The sequence below is a fragment of the Ascaphus truei genome, chromosome 2 (assembly GCF_040206685.1).
Source record: "Ascaphus truei isolate aAscTru1 chromosome 2, aAscTru1.hap1, whole genome shotgun sequence".
NCBI classification, from domain to species: domain Eukaryota; kingdom Metazoa; phylum Chordata; class Amphibia; order Anura; family Ascaphidae; genus Ascaphus; species Ascaphus truei.
The window spans coordinates 482,295,331-482,318,890 of NC_134484.1; the positions used below are offsets into that span (position 1 = coordinate 482,295,331).

Genomic DNA, 23,560 nt, shown 5'->3' on the forward strand with positions numbered 1-23,560 from the left:
CAGCGCTGCTCTGGAGGTGCTGGTAGTGGGCAGCGCTGCTCTGGATGTGACAAGATAACATCCCTTTGTGCAGACAAAGGGGAAAAGGTACTCACCAGAGACAGGAAATGGAACAGTTTCACTCTTTATTGGGGTCAGATGTTCCTCAGCGTTCGGTTCTTCTTTCTCCGACTTAATCTCTAAACTCTCCGGTACAACCACAGGGAAACCTGGCAACAAGAAAAGGGAAATCCATCATGTAAAGCTGGGACTGGGGGCGCTTCTTGTGATATTAGTATACAGAAATACTCTACACTGATTCCTATGGGGGAGGGGTGAAGTGATTGATTTTACTTTGTTAGTAACCCTTTGAGCGCTGAAGAAGTTTTTATCCCCAAGTGCTAAAAACATTTTGGAGCTACCAATGTTCAAACCTCAATAACAATAATATTCCCAATATAACCTTAGACAAATTATTTTTTTCATTAGTACAGGTATCTTAAAATTGTATGCACGCTTTAATATTATTTCCCAAAATATTGCAGACATTTCAGTCCATTTTTAAACATACTGAATAAAGACAAGTGAGGATGTAAGGGTACTTACCACTAACAGGAAAAGCATCTATTTCTTCCTTTATTGGGGTCAGATGTTCCTCAGTGTCTGTCTCTTCTTTCTCTGACTTAATCTCTAACCTCTCCGGTACAACCACAGGGAAACCTGGCAACAAGAAAAGGAAAATCCATCATGTAAAGCTGGGAGTGGGGGCTCTTCTTGTGATTTCACCTCCTCTGATATTGGTATAATATAATACCTCTTGTAAAGAAATGTATTACTAGCCCTTCTGGCAGAAAATAACAGGAGGTGAAGATATATTTGTAGCGAAAATAGGATTAATCAGTGCATTAATAAAAAGGCAGTATGCTCGGCTGGTTAACCCAACTTCGCATTGGGGATGAAGGGGTTAATTTTATATGCACTACACATGTATCATTTTCCCCTCTGTACCTTATTGTCCCCGTTTTGCGGGATTGCCTGTGCCTGCAGTACTGTATTTCATTGTATACCTGCCGTACTGGTTTTTAGGCACAAGATGGCGCTGCGAGAGTCGAGCCTCAAGTTCATTGGAGAAGCGTGGCTCGGGTCTCTTTGTTCCATTGACTAACATAGGTATCCAATACTGAGGCTTGAACTCGCAACCGCGAGGTCAATTGAATCAAAGGGTTGCGGTTTCAGACTCAAGTGGTTACCAGTTACAATGTATCCAGTACCGGTTAGAAGCGCAACTTGAAAGGCGGCAGGCAATTGCCGTGGGAAATCAGCTCCCTGCAAGTCAATTGACGTGGGAAGCCCATAGCCCAGCATTGCCTGTTCCAATAGAAGCCCCTAACTCGGGAACGGAATGGGCTAGCACCCTAATTTTTCAGAGTGACACCCCAAGCACACACACATTAAAAATATAACTCTAGGATAAGTAGAACACGTTTTTAATAAAGTGCCTTTCTGGCTGCAGTTTAAATGTACCGGCAGGATACGATTTTTTCTACTTGCCTTTGTAATGCACCCAGTGACCAAATGTTTTACCCACATGAGCTGGGGGCACTTTCTTCTGCAAACTTCAGAGACCTCCTGTTGTGGCAGTGCCTATGGGTCTAGAGAAGTGTTGCGGATGATTTAGTGTGAATTAGCCGGGATTCTCGCTGAATGGGAGATCCTGTTAGTCATCTGAGCTAGTTCACACATTGAGTCCAACTCCCAGCCTGGGAGACGCCAGGCAAAAGGGGAGTATCCATATGGTAAGCAGTGTAGAGGGAGAAAGGGGGTGGCCCGGTATTAAAGGGGTTGCACCCCATATGGCCATCCCCTGACCTCACCAGAGAGACAAGGGGTTAACTGGACTGCGATCCAGGAATGTGGTTTGCACCTTGTTATACCTTGAAAATGTATGTTCCCCTGTTCCCATGTTTCACCTTTAATGTTGTTTCCCAAGGCAGGGATAAAATCCTGCAGAGATTCCTTAGCAGACACCATCTGCTAGACTAATTAGCCTAAGCACGGTGATCAAAAAGTTAACTGCCCTGATTGTTTACCCAATGTCTAGGGATTAAGTATTAAAGTATTAATCAACGACTCTGCCAGTCTAATTGTTACCTGAGGGCGGAGAATCATCAAACTGGAGTGGTTTGTAGTGTTATGTCTACACCTACAAACAATACAGATACTTCATTTAGTAAACGGATTGTTGCCCCTGATTTAATTATGGGGCTACCCATAGAGTCCCAGTACACATGAGCTAATTAGCTGGAGGGCATGGGTTAGTCTGTGTCTCCACGTTAGGGATTGGATACAGATAATTAAGAATAGGGTTGCACAGGTATATATAAACTGTGCCAACCCTACAGTTTTTGAGTTGTGCTGGAGTTGGGCTTCTGATTCCACCTGGAATGTCACTGGATTGATGGAGAATTGCTATTGGATACTTCTCCATCCCCCAACCCTAAGTAAGTGTTACCTTGTTGTCTGTTAATTGTACTATATTGCTGTGTTCACCGTATTTAAGGAATAAATTATATTTTATTATATCTAAGCCTCGTTCAGTTCAACCCAGATATTTGGTGTTCATTATATCTTGTCATAAGCTACCGTGACAAGCAGCCAAGGTGTCAGGTTGGCACAGGCGCTGTACCAACCGGAAATCCCTGTAGTGCCCACTCTGCAAACTGTGGGCAAGTTGGAGATTGGTGGGTTGGAGGTTCCGCCAAAGGGGATTGGGCGGGTATGTTGTAGATATGCTATCAGACACTATGTGCAGGCCCTCCGAGCTATCCCAGTGGCTTTTTCTTTTACCATGTGATCGAATTACCACCTCGCTTCTAATAGCGGATAAGAGCAGCAGTAACGATCCCGGAGCACTACGAGTTAATTACATCGGAACTAAGGACATAACTCTGCTTCGGGTCTTCGTTAGTGCTGGGGGTTATCAAACGAACCCCAACGGACCAGAACGAACTTTGCATTATTCACGGACATACTGGGCTGGCAACTTGCGCCCCTTGCAAAAGGACTACATTTTAAAAGACATTATTCCGATGCCTTGTGTCGTCTGTGGACATTTTATCCCGTTCTCTCCCACCAGCGTGGAAGGTGCTGGCAGTGGGCAGCGCTGCTCTGGGAGGTGCTGGCAGTGGGCAGTGCTGCTCTGGAGGTGCTGGCAGGGGGCAGTGCTGCTCTGGAGGTGCTGGCAGTGGGCAGTGCTGCTCTATAGGTGCAGGCAGTGGGCAGCGCTGCTCTGGAGGTGCAGGCACTGGGCAGTGCTGCTCTAGAGGTGACAAGATAACATCCCTTTGTGCAGACAAAGGGGAAAAGGTACTCACCAGAGACAGGAAATGGAACAGTTTCACTCTTTATTATGGTCAGATGTCCCTCAGTGTCCGGCTCTTCTTTCTCTGACTTCATCTCTAACCTCTCCAGCAAAACCACTGGGAAACCTGGCAATAAGAAAAGGAAAATCCATCATGTAAAGCTGGGAGTGGGGGCGCTTGTTGTGATTTCACCTCCTCTGATATTGGTATAATATAATACCTCTTGTAAAGAAATGTCTTACTAGCCCTTTTGGCAGAAAATGACAGAGGTGAAGATATATTGTCTTCTTACCTGCTGATGGTTCTATAAGAAAACAAGATTAGTTTGGGTGTTTGACTCACAAAACTGCCAAATAACCAGATATTCCCTCCTTGCAGATTTCAAAGACACCAAAATATCTCCTCTACTCACTTAACAAGCGTGGATCCATGCTGATAGTGGGCAGTGCTGCTCTGGTGGTGCTGGCAGTGGGCAGTACTGCTCTGGAGGTGCTGGCAGTGGGCAGTGCTGCTCTGGAGGTGCTGGCAGTGGGCAGTGCTGCTCTGGAGGTGCTGGCAGTGGGCAGTGCTGCTCTGGAGGTGCTGGCAGTGGGCAGTGCTTCTCTGGGAGGTGCTGGCAGTGGGCAGCGTTGCTCTGGAGGTGCTGACCGGAGGTTACTTAATCTATATCTATTGGATTTTAGAATGTGCCTGTATATAAAACAGAATTGGAATGATCAGATTTTTGGACAAATATACAGCATTTAGTATCAGCTTTTTCCAACCTAAATCATTAACCCCAAAGGAGTCGGAGAAGACAGGGGCACCAAAAAACACATATGGTCCATCCGCAAACAGGCACTTAATTTCAAACACTGCAAAACTTAGTGGCTCAGGATTGTGTCACAACATAACCATCTAGAAAAGTATAAAGAGAGTGGGAGATTAGCAGCCAAAAGACCAGTCAAGTCCTCATAGTGTAACATAGTAACATACTGTACAGTTCCATAGTATGAATAAAAAGTAGATACAGTACATGAGCGAGACTTTGATAAATGCTCCCGATACTCTCAGGTCCAGCAGTTCTGCTCCATACTGACACAGTCTCACTTTCCTATTTCATACGGTGAGAAGTGGGTAATGCAGAGGAACCAGTGCAGTAACTTCCCCTCACCTTACCCCACCATAATAAATAGGGGGGTTTGATCCCTCACACCCTCATTAATTTGTTCCTCGATCACCTCCAGTTTCTCACATTCAGCTCATTTGTACCTGGCAGGACATGCTTATATAAAGGAATGCCTGGGAAACACTGACATGTTACTCACTGATTATTTATTTTCCCCTGGTCTCTCAATGTCAGCACATGACATGAGGGAATAGGCTCTGCCCATCTGAAGGTAGGACACAGACTTCTGACCTGCTCACTCCCTTATCAGCCCGTCCTATTATGACGGGATCACTGCTTCCCGACCCAGATAATTTCCGGGAATAGTTATATTCTGATACCGAATCAAAAGCACTATTCTGTGTGTTATATCTGTGGAACGTATCTACACGTATAATACAAGTATTGTAAACACAATAAGACAGTCTTTCTGTGAGTGGGTTTATTGGCTTTGCACCTCCTCCTAGGCTATGTTTAAAAGCTGTGATAAAGCAGCAAGCATTGGCTTAAGGGTTTTCCATGTAATAATGGACTTGACAAAAGTGTGTGCTCATTTGCATGTCATTTCCCAGAATCCCTTGCTGCAAAATATACCAATATTAATGATAATGTGTTATTCATTACTAAATATAATCTAAAAAGATAAGCCATATTATGGGGAAACATTGGAATATCCTTCAATGTGACCCCATATTAGCACCTATACTTACTGATAGGCCAAAGATAATATATAGACGTGGCAAAACACTCAAAAATGAATTAACACCATCTAAAATTCCCAAAACTTGTCGTGATGGTGATAGTAATCAAGCATTGAAACTAGTTATAGGGAATTTTAAATGTGGAGGTAGATGTATCACGTGTAGTCATATATCTAATGGGGCTACCACATTTAAGGCTAAGGATTCGACGACAACTTATGACATTAAAAGTTTGATAAATTGTAATACAAATTATGTTGTATACCTTTTAGAATGTGAGTGTGGCCTTCAGTATATAGGTAGGACTAAATGGAGCCTTAAACAGCGCTTCTTGGAACACCGTGGGAATATACTCAAAGGAGTGATGACCCACGGTGTTTCAAGGCATTATAGTATTAGACATAACAAAGACCCCAAAGGGTTAAAGATTATAGGGACAGAACATGTATTAAACAGTGATTATGGTGGCGATAGAATAATGATACTCAGACAAAGGGAGACATACTGGATACATGAGCTGGGTACAATGTCGCCCAATGGCCTAAATGAAGACATAGATCTGGTAGCCTTTTTATAAATATGTTTTAATCTCTTGATAGGGGGTTATTTTGATATTTCTTCTGATAATGTTCATTTCTGTCCAATGTGTTTTTATTATGAATGTAAACTTTATAGCTGTTGGATCCAATAGTACTAGTAATTTTAACTATTATTATCAATTTATAACAATTTTTACGTTTGGAGTAATTTAAAATTTATTATTTTTAAAGATTGTTACATTTATTATTGATTTTAAAGGAGATTTATCAATTACTCAAATTGCATAACCATTTGAATATCAATTTATTATTAATATCTTATAATATAGAATCCTCTATTTTTAAAGTTTGATTATAATTGTATCTATGGGGTTTTATTTACTCTATACACTTATTCTCATCTTATATACCAGTGCCATCTACTGGATATATAGATTCAGTACACTTTAGTTGCTTACAACATCTATTAAGGATTGATTGGGAAAATGTACCAATTGGTTGATGGCCTTTAGAATTGCCAATAAATAGATAGATCGGCAGCCTTGTAGATACACTTTCTCTTCGTCAGGGGCTCTGTATCTCGAAACGCGTAGGGCTGTATCTACCAAGGCTGCTGAATTACATAGCAGAGCCAGAGATCCTGAGTCTGCTCTTGTCAGACAGCTGGAGAAAGCATACCAGCCCTGAGCCCAACCCCTAGAGTGACGGTGCAAGGACACGAACGCGGTGACGTCACGAGCGCACGTGACACAGAAGCGGAATAACGCAGAACCCAGGAGGAGGGTGTCTATATCTGAGGCTCTCTCCACGCAAGAGACGAGGACACTGAGGCTATCCCAGCGTATGCTGAAGTCACGGACCAACCCCCACAGATGTGCCTCTTATCTAATTACATCTTGTAAGTGTTTTTAACTGTATTTTCTAGCATTAAACTTTGCATACTACACTATGGGTTTGCGCCCTTTTTTTCTTTTTATGCTCTGTAGTTTCCTTTGGACCCGAGGGTTGGATCCATCTTGGAGGAGCTGCACCACCCATTTGTGAATTGGACTGGACACTTACTTTTACACATGGTATTTTTATGTGTTTTTAATCTGTGACAGTATATTATTACTGCAATATAGGGCAAGAGCGCTAGCTGATTTATCTAATCAAGAGTTATTAAGCTGACTTCAACAGAATTAAATTTTGGGACATCAGTTTATTATATCAGCTTATTGTACTTTTCCACTTCCACTTCATTTGCAATATATATATATATATATATACATACTAGCTGAGAGCCCAGGCATTGCCCGGGATGTTTGTGGTGTGGGGGTGGCATTTGGGTGGTTGGGTGGGGAGTGGTCGACACGGCCCATGGCGGTACTTCTGCTGTGGCTGTACTGATGGTGATTGTATCGAGGTGCTGATTTGGGAAGGTTTGGTGTTGATGTGGGGGTGCGGCGATGGGGGCCGAGAATGCCGGTGTGCTGATGTGGTGGTGCTGGGGATTGTGTGTGTGTGTGTGTGTCTAAGTGTGATATATATATATATATATATATATATATATATATATATATATATATATATATATATAATGTGTGTGCACGCGTGCGCGTGTGTGCGCACACGTGTGTGTGCATGCACACGTGTGTGTGCATGCACACGTGTGCACACACGTGTGCACACACGTGTGTGTGTTCACGTACGTGTGTGTACACGTACGTGTGTGTGTCTATACATGTGTGTGTATACGTGTGTGTGTATACATGTGTGTACGTGTGTGTGTATACGTGTGTGTGTGTGTATACGTGTGTGTGTATACGTGTGTGAGTGTGTATAAGCAATTATGTGTCATTTTTCTAGTTAGTTGCAGGCTTGTCTTTGATATAGATATATATATAGATATATACAGATATATATATAGATATATACAGATATACATATATATCTGTATATCTGTATATATCTATATATATATATATATATATATATATATATATATATATATATATATATATATATATATATATATATATATATATATATATATATATATATATATATATCTATATCAAAGACAAGCCTGCAACTAACTAGAAAAATGACACATAATGGGGGGGATTGGGGGGGAATATGGGTTACATATACATATACATATATATATACATATATATATATATTTATTTTTTTTCTAGTATATATATATGTAACCCATATTCCCCCCCAATCGCAGATAGGGTGTATATGAGGGGATCTATATGCATTACCCAGCGTGGTGCTTTACCGGTTAGGCTCACAGGAGGCCTAAGCCTCCGCCACGGAGAGCCTGGGGCACGTATGACACAATATGAACAACCTCGTACTTGATGCAGCGCCTCCACCTGCGATGGCTCCCACCAGAGGGGGAGTGGTTCCTCGCAGGACACTATATATCACTCCACACACAGTATGTAAAACAACAATGACTTTACTTGTGAGCATAGGAAACGTACTTTTGCATATAACCAACAGGTGTCCCGCCCTAGAGGAGACACTAACTACTGCGTCTCGCAGGACGCTACTTCCACCTCCACCGGATGATCCCACCCAGTGTCCAGTAATCCCACACAGTATTACCCCACCCTCAAGTAAGAGAGAGATGTGTGACTGCGCAGTCACTATGTCCCATGTGAATGTGATATGACTCGTTGGTGCACTTGTAGATGACCTGCCGTGCACTCCGGTGCCCGGGCCCTCCAAGGAACTTCACAAAGGATCCTGATGTCGACTTTACACAGGAACTACCGTCCGGGGCGATCCCACCCAGATGGCTGATGCAGCAACAGCGAAGGTCTGAGCCCAAATCTCTGGAAGGACGCGCAGCATCTGCTGGGTCCCTAACTGACTCTAGATAGTAAGTGGCAGGGTCCCTAACCTGGGGGCTGTCCCTGCCACAACTCTCACTACTGGGTGACTCAGGGCTAGCTGGGGCCTTGGGGGCTGCTGGCCTAATGCAGGGAGTCACTGACTCCTGCACCCTACCTCCTTCCCCTAGCGCCAACTGACTCTTTCCTCCAAAACCCCGCAAAATGTATCCCTTCTTGGTCTGCAGGGCAATCCTCCAGCCCTATTGGCTCTCTGGCATCACAAGGGGTGCTGCTGAGGCTCATGGGACTTGTAATCCCTTCAAAGAGCCTTCCCTGGTAGGCTAGCGTTCGCGCGCTTATCACTGCGCATGCGCGACTACTCAATGGCTGCCGCAACTCCCTGGCTTCATCCGCCGAGCCTCCTAAGGCTCTCACAGCTCCCTGCTCCGGCCCCCACCTTTGGAAGCAGCCGGCGGATCCGTCGCTGGCTCCGGCGGCACCCGCGACCGCGCTGCCCCAGAGGGGGGTCTCTAGGAGCCGCCGGGGACCGGGGCTACATACATATATATATTTATTTTTTCTAAGCAGGATTATGTGAAATAATTATATAAACTTGCGTAAAATGGCATTCAAAATGAGTTAGTACGTATCTTCTGTGCTAGGGGGACGAATGCTAAAAATGTTGGAGGAGATTTTAAACTAGAAAGGAGGGGGCAGGGGAATGAAACAGATCATGAACTAAATGGAATAGGAGGATGATACAAGGGGGTATGGAGGTAGAATGGGGGCAAGTGCGAGTTTGACAGGCAGTGAGACACCCATAATAAATACAGATAATAATAGAAACTTCTAAAGACTAAACCGAGTGGGCGTAGAAAGGAAGGAGCAGATAAGATAATAGTACAGGCTGAAAAAAAACTGAAATGCATGCTTGCTAATGCAAGAAGCCTGACAGATAAAATGGGGGCGCTTGGATTAATAGCTGCAAGGGAGCAGTATAATATCATAGGCATTACTGAAACATGGTGGGATGAAACTCATGACTGGACAGTTAATTTAGAGGGTTATTCTCTTTTTCGGAAGGATCGAACAAATAGAAGGGGAGGTGGAGTATGTTTATATGTTAAACCGGATCTAAAACCAATTATAAGGGATGATGTTTATGAAGGGAATGATGAAAATGTAGAGACATTGTGGATAGAAATTAGCAGTGGAGGTAAAAGTATAAAGAAAATGTTTGTGGGAATATGCTATAAACCACCAAATATCTGTGAGATTGAGGAAGCTAAAATACTTTTGCAAATGGAGACGGCATCAAAACTGGGTCATGTTGCATAATGGGGGATTTTAATTATCCAGACATAGACTGGGGCAATGAGATTAGCGTTACAACAAAAGGAAACAGGTTTTTGGGGGTGCTTAAAAGGCAATAACATTACCCAAATTATTGAGGAACCAAACAGGAGAGGGGCAGTACTGGATTTGGTCATATCGAACAATGTTGAAGTAATAACAAATATTCAAGTCCTGGAACATTTGGGTAACAGTGATCATAACATGGTCTCATTTGAAATAAATAATAATAAGTATAAAAGAAATAAGTCAAAACAAATGTGGCTAAATAAACAGGTAGGGGAGGAAATGGACAAGAAGAAAAAGGTGTTTAGATTCTTTAAGTCAGAAGGGACGAAGACATCGTATCAGAATTATAAGGAATGTAACAAAAATTGCAAAAGGGCAATCAAATTAGCAAAAAAGGATAATGAAAAAAAGGATTGCAATAGAAAGTAAGATCAACACTAAAATGTTCTTTAAGTACCTTAATAACAAAAAATTAGAAAAGAAAATATAGGACCCTTTCAGTGTGAGATGGGTAGGCAGATTATTGGAGATAAGGAAAAAGCAGAGGTATTAAACAAATTCTTTGCCTCTGTGTTTACCAGGGAAGAATCAAGTTCAATAGTAGTGCTGCAGGAGGAAGCCACAAACTCCATATGAATGAACAATTGGTTAACTGAGGAAGAAGTTTATAAGCAACTTGAAAAAATGTAAGTAAATAAGGCACCTGGCCCCGATGGCATACATCCAAGAGATCTCAAGGAGTTAAGCTCAGTAATAGCCAAACCATTATATTTAATATTCAAGGACTCCATTTCCACAGGCTCAGTACCACAAGATTGGCGTAAAGCAGATGTGGCGCCTATATTTAAAAAGGGAGCTAGATCAAACCCGGGGAATTACAGACCTGTAAGCCTGACTTCAATAGTGGGGAAACTACTTGAAGGTTTAATACAGGATAATATTCAGGAATACCTAATGGAAAACAAACATTTTAGTAATAGCCAGCATGGATTTATGAAGGATAGATCATGCCAAACTAATCTCATTTGTTTCTTTGAAGAGGTAAGTAGGCATTTAGACCAGGGTAATGCAGTTGATGTGGTCTACTTAGATTTTTCAAAGGCTTTTGATACGGTTTCACACAAGAGGTTTGTGTACAAAATAAAGAAAATTGGACTCAATAATAATATATGCACCTGGATTGAAAACTGATTAAAGGACAGACAACAGAGGATTGTCATAAATGGAACTTTTTCAGGTTGGGCTAAAGTCGTGACTGGAGTACCTCAGGGATCGGTACTGGGACCCCTGCTTTTTAACTTGTTTATTAATGACCTTGAGGTTGGCATCGAGAGCAAAGTCTCCATCTTTGCGGATGATACTAAATTGTGTAAGGTAATCGAATAAGAGCAGGATGTAATTTCTCTTCAGAAGGACTTGGAAAGACTGGAAACGTGGGCAGGTAAATGACAGATTAGGTTATGACAGAGCTGCTTGTACAATTGTGTAAGTTAAATGCATGTTTGCTTTCTGGCATCAAGTGCACCACCTGTCTCTTTTCTTTTTCCCTTTTTGCTGGGCCCAGCGATCTTTCTTTTTCTTTATCTTAAACTTTACTAACCTTTGGTGTCCTGAGGTCAGTCAATATAATGCAGGTATGGTTAATGTGCTGCACCGTTTTAATGTATGTTACACAGCCATGGGCAGTCCCTGTTAAAGAGAAAAAGGGCGTTTCCTTCCTGCAAACCATTCTTGGTAGATTATACCATGGTATGGGGGGGATTATTATAAACCTGGTTAACCCCTTCACTGTCACATACATATACACACTTTATTTTACGTGCACTTCTTTATAGCAAATCACATGTACTGTAAATATTAGTGGGTGTATGTTTGCATATTTATAGATGTTTGTTTATGTATGTACGTACATGGGCCAGTTTACATGCATGTACGGTATATAGCTGTGTATGTATTAATAAGTGCAGGTGTGTACACTGCTTTCTGTGATCTTTGTATAATTGCAACATTTAGAAAATGAGGGGTTAACCCCTTGTATGCTACAGACCCAAGGCTACCACATGCTTGGGTTTCTATATGGCGGCGCATTCACAGAGACCCAGACACAGCACCCACCTCTGTGCCTGGGGTCACCCTGCTCTCCCTCAGCTGTAGTTCTGCACTGCAGATTGGGGGAGGGAAGAGGGCTCTGTGTCTCACTTCTACATGTCCAGCTCTGCACAGACTGTCCTCCTCCCCCCTGTCCCACATTGTTTAAAACTGGGACATGAGAGAATGCAGCAGATATTTGGGACATCAGAACATACTGTCAGACCAGGACTGTCCCCGGGCAAACGGGTCAGCCTCACACAGAGAAGCTATAGCCCATAACACACACATGATGCTGGCCCCTGCGGTAATGAAGGAGTTAAACTCCAACCAATACTCCCTCAATCTAATTACTTTCTAACTCTATTTAATAACTTTCCCAATCTTATCCTCACTGATTCCTAATGTTAGTTCCCAATGTAAAATAACCCCATTATCTCCCAGTCCCTGTGATACAGGAGGAGTAACCCCCCCAGTGCCAGAGGCTCCCCCTCACTATCAGAGGCTCAGCCTCTCAGGCTCCTGTGTGTAAGGAAGCTCAGAGCAGCACTGGGATAATGTGCACAGGTCACACAAGGGAGGGGAAGGGAGGAGGAGGAAAGCACTTACCCAATAACACAGGCTGAAGATCTCTGTGCAGCAGGGGATGGACAATGTGAGGGGGACACAGGAAAAGGGACTTAGAGGCTGCAGAGCCTATTCCTCAGTGTGTCCCCCCCTCAGTGCCTGAGATGTGCACTTTATCCCCCCCCTCACTGTGTGTGTACTTCCTATGGAGGGTGGGGGAGCCCCTGTGATCTCTCAGTCCTTCCCTGTGGGAGTGACCTGGATTCCCCCCTCAGGATGTGGGACAGTCTGTGCTCAGGGTCAGTGTTTCCTGCCGGAATCAAATCTCACACACCAGGACATCCGGCTGCAGCACAGGGACCATAGAGAGGGAAGAGGAGGGGCCAGAGCGCCTCTAACCAGCTCCTCCTGAGCTTATATGGAACAGTGACCCCTGGTGGGCTCCTAAGCAAGATGCGGTGAGCGCCCCCTGGTGAGAGCTGCACGTGGTGCTGGTGAGATTCTCAGAATCCAGGAGGAGCATGAAGGGGAAACAGAAACACAAAGATAATCTAAGTGTAGAGGTTCTTTAAAAAAACTTAGTGAATGTTGGGTAAAGTCTTGGCTCTTATTTAATATATTTACACTTAGATTATCTTTGTGTTTTTGTTTCCCCTTCATGCTCCTCCTGGCTTCTGAGAACCAAATTTTACACCTTTGGGACAAGTGAAGAGGAATTCCACCAGAGGGTTTTGAGCAGGGGGTTCAAATGTATTATTTGTATTCCACATAGCACTGTTTTATTATCGCTTATTCACTTATAAGTATGTATATCTGTGACATACACTTATTTTTACTCTACTATTAAGTAAGGGTCACATACTACGTTTTTTGCGCCTATTTTTCACTTTATAATAGTACTGTGGGCTGGTGAGAAACATAGTGACAATCTCACCCCCATCTCCCACCGTATGTAGTGCAGTCTGGTGATATACTCTGTGCTGTGTGTGTAGTGACGTCTGGTGATATAGTCTGTGCCGTGTGTGCAGTGGCGTCTGGTGATATACTCTGTGCTGTGTGTGTAGTGAGGTCTGGTGATATACTCTGTGCTGTGTGTGTAGTGACGTCTGGTGATATAGTCTGTGCTGTGTGTGTAGTGACGTCTGGTGATATATTCTGTGCTGTGTGTGTAGTGACGTCTGGTGATATACTCTGTGCTGTGTGTGTACTGACGTCTGGTGATATACTCTGTGCTGTGTGTGTGTAGTGACGTCTGGTGATATACCCTGTGCTGTGTGTCTAGTGCCGTCTGGTGTTATACTCTGTGCTGTGTGTGTAGTGACGTCTGGTGATATACTCTGTGCTGTGTGTGTAGTGCCGTCTGGTGATATACTCTGTGCTGTGTGTGTAGTGACGTCTGGTGATATACTCTGTGCCCGTGTGTGTAGTGATGTCTGGTGATATACTCTGTGCTGTGTGTGTAGTGCCGTCTGGTGAAATACCCTGTGCCATGTGTGTAGTGACGTCTGGTGATATACTCTGTGCCCGTGTGTGTGTGAAGTGACGTCTGGTGATATACTCTGTGCCCGTGTGTGTGTAGTGACGTCTGGTGATATACTCTGTGCCCGTGTGTGTGTGTGTGTGTGTGTGTGAAGTGACGTCTGGTGATATACTCTGTGTCCGTGTGTGTGTGAAGTGACGTCTGGTGATATACTCTGTGCCCGTGTGTGTGTGAAGTGACGTCTGGTGATATACTCTATGCCCCTGCTAGCTGTGAAGACCTGTTCTACTGCTGTGATTATGAACACACACAAAGTAGCTGTCGGCATGGGTATGGTGTTCGAGTGAGCGGATTGGTTACTTGCAAGTGGTGACACTCGCCTATCTACACACGTGCGGCGGCCTTCACATTGTTTACTGCTGGAGGAGTTCTAGGAGAACTTCGGCTCCTAAGAACACGCCCCGTGTGACGTCACAATATGCTAATAGTAGCGGTGTCAGAGCTGGAGGAGTGCAGGCAACCAATCCTGACAGGGATAGCATGATCGGCCCCCGATGACGTCACACACACCTGATGCTGGGTATTAAGCAAATTAGGCCGAGGCCCCGCTGCACCCGCACTACATCCAGGCAGCGCGTGTACCGCACTTCACCGCTATCTGCGGTCTTTAGCGAGCCGGTTTTAGGCGCGGGGGGATGTGACCAAAGGGTCGGGTGGGGGGGGGGGGGGAAGGTGCTTTTGTAAGAAAACCTGGAGGGTGAGCCTGTGTTTGGTGTGTGCTGTGTGTGGTGTGTGTGGTGTGTGTGCTGCGTAAGCCCGTGTGTGGTGTGTGTGCTGTGTGCTGTGTTCGCCCGTGTGTGGTGTGTGCTATGGGAGCCCGTGTGTGGTGTGTGCTGTGGGAGCCTGTGTGTGGTGTGTGCTGTGTGAGCCCGTGTGTGGTGTGTGCTGTGTGAGCCCGTGTGTGTTGTGTGAGCCCGTGTGTGGTGTGTGCTATGGGAGCCTGTGTGTGCTGTGTGCTGTGTGAGCCCGTGTGTGCTGGGTGCTGTGTGCTGTGTGAGCCCGTGTGTGGTGTGTGTTGTGTGAGCCCGTGTGTGGTGTGTGCTATGGGAGCCTGTGTGTGGTGTGTGCTGTGTGCTGTGGGAGCCCGTGTGTGCTGTGTGAGCCCGTGTGTGGTGTGTGCTATGGGAGTCCGTGTGTGGTGTGTGCTGTGGGAGCCCGTGTGTGGTGTGTGCTGTGGAGAGGCACATGAGAGCTCTCTGCTCTCTGATATTGATACTTTTCGCGCGCTGGAGAAACAGGCAGTTGGAGCTGGGAGCTGGGTAAGGGAGGTGGTAGGTGCAGGGAGCAGTAGCCCCTGAACTAGGCTAGTTACCCCCCCATAAGCCCCAGATGATTACTATCATTACCCCCAGTTTGTCGTTGCTTCAGAGACAGGCCCTAAGTAAGGAATCTGCCCCTTTAGCTATTTGATGAGATCAGGGAACAGCTGATCTGCTGCGCAGCCCTGATCATTGGGGTCTGGGATCAGACCCCCTCTAGGTAGAGACTATCTTCGCGGAGGATCACACCTGCGGACTGGGGACGGACCAGCCCTACGGTATAGACGGTACGGTGATATTATCCACGCCGGAATTCACCCCACGTGTAGGCAGACGACACATTGGATCAGACGGATCCCTTTATGTTATTCTGCGAGACCCGGGTGCAGGAGCCCTGGGCAGGTACCAAATACAGTGCACTAACTGTAGCTCTTTTTCTGACACTCTAAGTGACTACGGGTAACTGTACGCACCTGTGGCTCCAGGAGATCTAAGCCTCCGCTAGCAGGGAGCCTGGGGTAACACTTATTAGCGCAGCGCCTCCACTTACCCAGGATCCCCGTGATGTGGGATTCCCCTGGGCAAGAAACATATACATACACGTGTGATGCAACCAATTTTACTGTAATCGCAACAGTACTTTAGCACTTCATCATATTAATTCACACCCAGCATATATCCTAACACATAACCTATAACGCAATATAACCTTAACTCAGCTAAATGATAATGTCCTTATACGTGAGTGGCTCGGCCACGCTCTCAACGAGTATTGTCCTGTACAGTAGTGGCTCAGCCACGCTCTTATTGAGTATGTCCTTGTCCTGTCACCGCGTGCCCCACACACCGTGTCCTTACACTAATAGAAAGGAGTGCTCCGTGTATTAAGCCTTTGGTCACTCACTAGTGTCCTCAAAGAGTTACGCCTAAGGCGGGATCAGCGCTTGTTGACCAGTGTTGGTGCACGTAACGTAAATACCTTCCGGTCAAGGCGGTGACCGGTAATACTTCGAAAAGGATCAGCCGAATCCTTGCTTGTCTTTGATGTCCGCAGTGCAGCTGTCTGGTCCCAAACAGCTCACCCGCAAACCTGCTCCGCACGCTTGTCCCTAACTGTCTACACAGTAAGGTGACTGATCGCTACCACTATGGCCGTCCCTGCAGCACAGCAACCTACTGTGGCTCAGGGGTTTTTCCTAAGGGCCTGCGGGGTAAAGCTAGCCTATGCAGGCAGGTCACGGACCCCCTGCACGCATACACCCTCCTCCTTTACCTTCCGGATCCCTTCTGACTAGTGTGGTCTCTCCCCCCTGCTTCCCTTTCCTCCTCCCGTAATTCTAGCCTTCCGATTGGCTCCTCAAGTCAGGTGACTGCCCAGGAGCTCATGGGAGTTGTAGTTCCTCAACGGAGCCTCTCTGCCTTGAGCTGCACAGACTCACAGCTTTTGCATCCGCCTCTGCAACACTGTTGCAGACCTCCACATGACTCCCCTTAACAGAGTCAAAACACCAACTGAACACACACTGAGGTTCCTACCACATCCCTACATAACATTACTGGGATAGTGCTATCTCCAACACTTTGGGTGGGCCCGGACATAAGGGAAAGGGACATCAGGGAATTGGTGCCCATAACCCAATGTACTTTGGGGACAACCATGTTGGTATGCGGCGGGGTGAACTGCTATATGTATGGTTATATGTATATTACTGTGTGGTACAGAGTACAGAGGTTATCACTTTTAGTAAAGGTTGCTAGCATATATTGTGTGCGTGCATTACTATTATTATTGTTCCTGTAAGAGGACCATCCCACCCAGTTGGGATCCCTTACAGGTGGAGGCGCTGTATCCAAAGATTCAGGTATACCCCAGGCTCCCAGTGGCGGAGGTTCAGGCCTTCTGTGAGTAACACAGGTGTATTCCCACACATGGTCCCTATCTACGATTGGGGAGGGGGGGGGAAGGTGTGTTACATTTGGAGGCGCTGCTGAGATATCAGACCTGGGGTGCTCTATTCAAGTCAAAATGTAGTTGTTGTATTCACCAGCATGTTCTCCCCGTCTAAGCAACAAGTGCGCGACTTGGCGCTGAAACTAGACAAGTCCCTCCACCATGTGCTCGCAGTGGAGGATGTGCCTGCGGGCATTTCCTCCCAAGAAGTCATTAATCGGGTCAGGTCCCTTCCAGGGTTTTCTCAAGCTCGCCAAATAGGGTGGAAATGGAACCCCACATACCGCTGGTACATACTCATTATAGCAACCTGTCATGAAGTAAGGGAGAATATCACCCCTTCCGCACTACACTTTCCGGGAGCCTTGCTTCCGGGATGTCCTGTTATCTTTTCTGAACTGCCTATGCCACTACCGGTCCAAATACCCCACTCATAGGTCATGCCGGGACCTCCCCGCGCTACTGGGAAATATGACGTTTTACTCACAGGGAATTCACTACTGTTACGCCGATGCTCGCCACAAACCGGGACCGGACCGCGGGGCTGAGGTGGGGTTATATAATCACCGACCTGAGTCCACGCAGACTGATCCGGAGTGCGCAGTTCGTAGTCGTACATCGCAGGGTCAGGATTGGAGAAGGCAGCATCGTCGTTATGGAAGCAGGAGTTCGGCAACAGGTAGTCAGGATTTCCCCGCTTCAGCTTAGGAGCGTGAGCGCGGGGGTGGCTTCTGCGCGAGGAGCGGCCTCGGCCCATGACGCCGATCTCAGCAGGAGGAGACAGCAGGCTGGCCGAAGTTCACCGCAGGGCAGCGTCGGGTAGAACCAACGCTTCAGCGCAGAAGTCCAAGGCAGGTCACTGCAAGAGGATCGCAGCAAGCCGCAGGAAAGGAAGGGTAGCCACTGCTAGGAGGGAATGCAGCAGGTACCGGTGCTGGCAACACGCTTCAGCACAGACGTCCCGGGTAGGCCACTGCAGGAGAAGAGCAGCAGGCCAGTGCTGGCATCAACGCTTCAGCACAGACGTCCAGGGCAGGCCACTGCAAGGAGATAGCAGCAGGCCGCAGGAAAGGAAGGGTAGCTACTGCTAGGAGGGAATGCAGCAGGTACCGGTGCTGGCATCAACGCTTCAGCACAGACGTCCAGGACCAGGCCTCTGGATACTCAGGAACTTGGAAGGTAAGAACGCTAGGAGAGAGGCCTGGGGTAGGCCACTGCAAGGAGATAGCAGCAGGCCACAGGACAGGAAGGGTAGCTACTGCTAGGAGGGAATGCAGCAGTTACCAGTGCTGGCATCAACGCTTCAGCACAGACGTCCGGGGTAGGCCACTGCAAGGAGATAGCAGCAGGCCAGTGCTGGCAACAACGCTTCAGCACAGACGTCCAGGACCAGGCCTCTGGATACTCAGGAACTTGGAAGGTAAGAACGCTAGGAGAGAGGCCTGGGGTGGTTTGTGGCAGAGACAGTAACATAGAGGTAGGAATAGTTATGCTCGGCGCTGGTTCAGAGCCAACGCCTAGAATATAAAGGGCGGAGATCCAATCACAGGAGGAGGGTGTGTGAGAATTCCTCCAATGAAGTAGCACAGGGCAGAAGCTGCAATGAGAGGCAGCACCTGTGCCATAGATTGCCAGAGGAAGCCTGCAACTGCACAGGTCTGCAAGGCAAAAGTCAAAGCCAGTAGTGGATTCCTTACAGTACCCCCCCCTTCAGGTGAGACCTCCGGACGAACAAGATCCATCACAGATTTGGGGGACATGGAATTGTTCCTAAACCTCCTTAGGCGAGAGGTGGCGTTGAAAGCCCATAGTTTGTTGGGATTCCTTACAGTACCCCCACCACTGGGTGAAACGCCTGGGTGAACAGGACCATTCATAGGTCTGGGAGACATTGAGTTGTTCCTGAAGTGTCTCCGGCGAGAATTAGGTCCACAATCCAGATGTACATTGGCGAGTGCCATGAAAGACAGCGGTGGTACTGCAGTTCTTGGTACATGGACAATGGGACCTGAGGGTTCCGGAATGGGAACATCGGAAGGACGGTAGCCAGGTGTCCGGTGCATAGTAATAGTCCAAGAGTACGGGACACAGGACACAGATTGTCGGACAAAAATGGCAGAGGGACCTTCAGAGAAGGCAATGTCTTTGGTGAAATCAGCACGGAGGAAGTTGCGAGAGTCTTTAGCTTCCAAGGAATTCCGGGTGGTGGTTAGCAAGGGAATGGGGCGGGAGGGTTCACTACACACTATTGCAGCGGTACTTTTGATACCAAGCAGGGTTGCTATCCCAAGCAATTTGCGAGAGTCTGTAGCAGTGTGTATGCAACTCATGGTACTGGCAGTTGAAGAAGGATCCGCTTCCTTTGGTTTGTGATCTTTAGAGAGAATCAAATCCGAAATTGTGGCCTTGGCGAAGGACATAATAAGCATGTCTATACCCATAGTGGACCCATAGAGAACAGGAACGGACGCTTCAGGTAAAGCGACGAGGTCCAGTAAGGGTGTCTTCGTCTTAGGGAGAGGCCAATTGCCATACAGATTGGGCACTTTGGGCACCGCACAGAGACCTGCGAGTAAGGAGTCTGTTTGAAAGGTGAGAAAACAGATTTTATCCAAAAAACAAGGCAGGCGGTTAAGCGGTGCATCAACCTTAGGGAAAAAAGTCTTGGGGTTAAAGCTGGGTGCCTCCAACACAGAGAAAGAAGACAGAGAACTAGAGCTTGGCTTCGGAGTGGAGGTCCCAGGTACCCAGGTCTCACATGATACTGTGGGAGAAGCAATGCAAATTGTTACTGTTTTAAACATAGGGTCTTTAACATCGGTAGCTCCAGGCACCTTTTTGAGAGGTAACCCTAGTTTTGGGACAGGACAGTCAATAGCAAGTACCCCAAGTATTGTAGAAGACACAGAGAAAAATAAGTCCATTTTAAAGACGGAATCTTCTGAAAAAAGGGAAAGTTCCAAATGCGATACCCCTGAGTTTGTGGTAGTAGACATACAGTCAGTAGTGGATACCCCGAATACTGTGGGCGAATCAGCATGAAACAGTATTATTACAGGAATGGGCATCCCAGACTTAAAGTCATTTTTAATCATCCCGGAGGCTGTGGCATGATCCGTGAGAGAAACTGGGGTAAACTCTCCAACAGACACAAGGGACATCTTGCTTGTTACAGAATTGGGTCCCTGAGAATCCCTAGTGAGGGCATCAGACTCCATGGGAGAATTAGTGACAGGGCTTTTGGAACTGATTAAAGGAATTGCAGGTATCACAGATTTAATAGGAGAAATACCTTGCAAAACAGAAATTTTAGTAAAGGTGATAGGCATCACAGATAGAACAGACAGAAGTAAGCTAGGCAAGGTTGCTTCTATAACAGAAGATTTGGCAGCGGCAAAGCTTAACTCAGCGGCTGCTGGAGAACTTTTAACTACAGTGAGAAGGGACTGCAGTTTTACAAAGTCAGGGATAAAGGGAGTCTCAAACTTGAAAGCCTGATCATTCAAAAAGAAGGGCCCTAACTTTAATGGTACTGAGGGAGCAACAGCAGATACGCTGATCTCAGAAGGGGTCACTTGGAAAGGAGAATAATATGTACTGTTCGCTTTAAACCCTAGGATTTGGGAAAAGGAGAACTCAGACAGTGCAAGTGGGGCAACCACGACTGTGCTGGCCTCTGAAGTGGGTATTTGGGAAAGAGTGTCTGGGACTTCAGAAACGACAACAGATTCCACGAAAAGGGGTCTATGCTCAGAAGCAGGGGTCTCAGCTCTCTGAGTGACAGACGGGGTGAGTGAAATACCTAGGAGTAGGGATTCTGCGAACAGGTTTAGAGAAACAAACGGCTCCAGAATACTTTTTACTGGAGCCAGTATATTTGCCGAAAGTTCAGGGGGCATAGCCCCGAGAATTTTAGCCGAGTCAGAGGACAAAAGGGGTTGATCCTCTGAGGCTAAGGAGGTGTCCCTGACTGACGAACTAAAGGGATCTACCAAGGAAGGTTTACAGGGCTGACCTGCAGGGGTTAACATAGGAAAAACCCCAAGGGTTAAATTACTCTGTACCTGAGAATCAGAGAAATAGAAGCTAGTCTCCGAGAGTGGGGTCATAGGGGGTTCTGCCTCTTGCCCTAGGGACCTATCATTAGACTGCGGAATACTAGGGTTAGCAGTAGGAACCTCACAGAGCAGACTAGCAGGGGTTAATACAGAAAAAACCTCGGAAACAGAGCTTAGAATTTTTGGTTTAGGAAAAGAGGGCAAACAGGATTCATTCTCTGGTGCTAGGGAAGACACACTGACCTGGGTACTGCAGGGATTTACAGTGGGGAACGCATAAGCCTGACTAGCAGGGGTTAAGACCGAAATAACCTCAGGGACAGAACTTAGGGAGGTTAACTCAGGATTAGGGAGCGTGGCAGCTTCTTCCTTAGCGGGCAGCGACAGAGAAATGGTTTGACCATTCTTAGGAGAGAGAGGTAACCCCACAGGTTCAGTAACAGGACTGGGAGCACAGAGAATCTGCCAAGCAGCAGCATAGCTGGCAAGGAGGGGATCCTGTTCTATTATGTGAGTGTCTAGTGTTGAGGAAAGTACATGGAGTGTATCTTGAGACTGGGCCAACATGAGAAGGGCGCTCTGTTCTACTAGATGAATGTCCAGTGATGAGGCCAGGGCATAGATTGCCTCTTGGGCGTCGGCCAGTTCCATAGGGTTCACATTATCCCAGGTTAAAGGGGAATCAGGGGAGCGAATACATTCGGCTAGAGACTGTTTTAAGTTCAGGATACAGTAAGCCTTAATAAAGAGATCACAACGGCATTGTCTTTGCAAAGGGGTTAAACCTTCATACGTCCACAGTTCATCAACCAGGGGTAGTACTTCACACAAATACTGGCCTTCATAGTGGGACTGATACGCAGGACGGGACATAACTTCAGTTGGAAAATTGCCATCCCCCGCCACGGCGCGGTCCGGTTTTAACGGGCCGAGCATACTGTTACGCCGATGCTCGCCACAAACCGGGACCGGACCGCGGGGCTGAGGTGGGGTTATATAATCACCGACCTGAGTCCACGCAGACTGATCCGGAGTGCGCAGTTCGTAGTCGTACATCGCAGGGTCAGGATTGGAGAAGGCAGCATCGTCGTTATGGAAGCAGGAGTTCGGCAACAGGTAGTCAGGATTTCCCCGCTTCAGCTTAGGAGCGTGAGCGCGGGGGTGGCTTCTGCGCGAGGAGCGGCCTCGGCCCATGACGCCGATCTCAGCAGGAGGAGACAGCAGGCTGGCCGAAGTTCACCGCAGGGCAGCGTCGGGTAGAACCAACGCTTCAGCGCAGAAGTCCAAGGCAGGTCACTGCAAGAGGATCGCAGCAAGCCGCAGGAAAGGAAGGGTAGCCACTGCTAGGAGGGAATGCAGCAGGTACCGGTGCTGGCAACACGCTTCAGCACAGACGTCCCGGGTAGGCCACTGCAGGAGAAGAGCAGCAGGCCAGTGCTGGCATCAACGCTTCAGCACAGACGTCCAGGGCAGGCCACTGCAAGGAGATAGCAGCAGGCCGCAGGAAAGGAAGGGTAGCTACTGCTAGGAGGGAATGCAGCAGGTACCGGTGCTGGCATCAACGCTTCAGCACAGACGTCCAGGACCAGGCCTCTGGATACTCAGGAACTTGGAAGGTAAGAACGCTAGGAGAGAGGCCTGGGGTAGGCCACTGCAAGGAGATAGCAGCAGGCCACAGGACAGGAAGGGTAGCTACTGCTAGGAGGGAATGCAGCAGTTACCAGTGCTGGCATCAACGCTTCAGCACAGACGTCCGGGGTAGGCCACTGCAAGGAGATAGCAGCAGGCCAGTGCTGGCAACAACGCTTCAGCACAGACGTCCAGGACCAGGCCTCTGGATACTCAGGAACTTGGAAGGTAAGAACGCTAGGAGAGAGGCCTGGGGTGGTTTGTGGCAGAGACAGTAACATAGAGGTAGGAATAGTTATGCTCGGCGCTGGTTCAGAGCCAACGCCTAGAATATAAAGGGCGGAGATCCAATCACAGGAGGAGGGTGTGTGAGAATTCCTCCAATGAAGTAGCACAGGGCAGAAGCTGCAATGAGAGGCAGCACCTGTGCCATAGATTGCCAGAGGAAGCCTGCAACTGCACAGGTCTGCAAGGCAAAAGTCAAAGCCAGTAGTGGATTCCTTACAACTACTATATTCAGAGCCCTTGCTACCCAGAGTGATTATCA

At 46.9% G+C, this 23,560-nt stretch overlaps 1 protein-coding gene across 2 annotated transcripts in view; it reads right to left on the reverse strand.

Annotated features, from left to right (window-relative positions):
- The window catches only part of LOC142488021 (uncharacterized), a 323,903-nt gene that overhangs the window by 245,594 nt on the left and 54,749 nt on the right, over positions 1-23,560 (reverse strand). The window contains exons 1-5 of one of the 2 annotated variants that reach the window (XM_075588367.1): positions 12,619-12,887; positions 3,754-4,031; positions 3,354-3,467; positions 586-699; positions 96-209 (exon numbers count right to left, since the gene is read on the reverse strand). In XM_075588367.1, the coding sequence (XP_075444482.1) occupies positions 96-209; positions 586-699; positions 3,354-3,467; positions 3,754-3,772 (361 nt within the window). In that variant the 5' untranslated portion in view covers positions 3,773-4,031; positions 12,619-12,887. Of the gene's footprint in view, positions 1-95; positions 210-585; positions 700-3,353; positions 3,468-3,753; positions 4,032-12,618; positions 12,888-23,560 lie in introns of those variants that run through there. The other variant, XM_075588366.1, reaches the window with a different exon arrangement.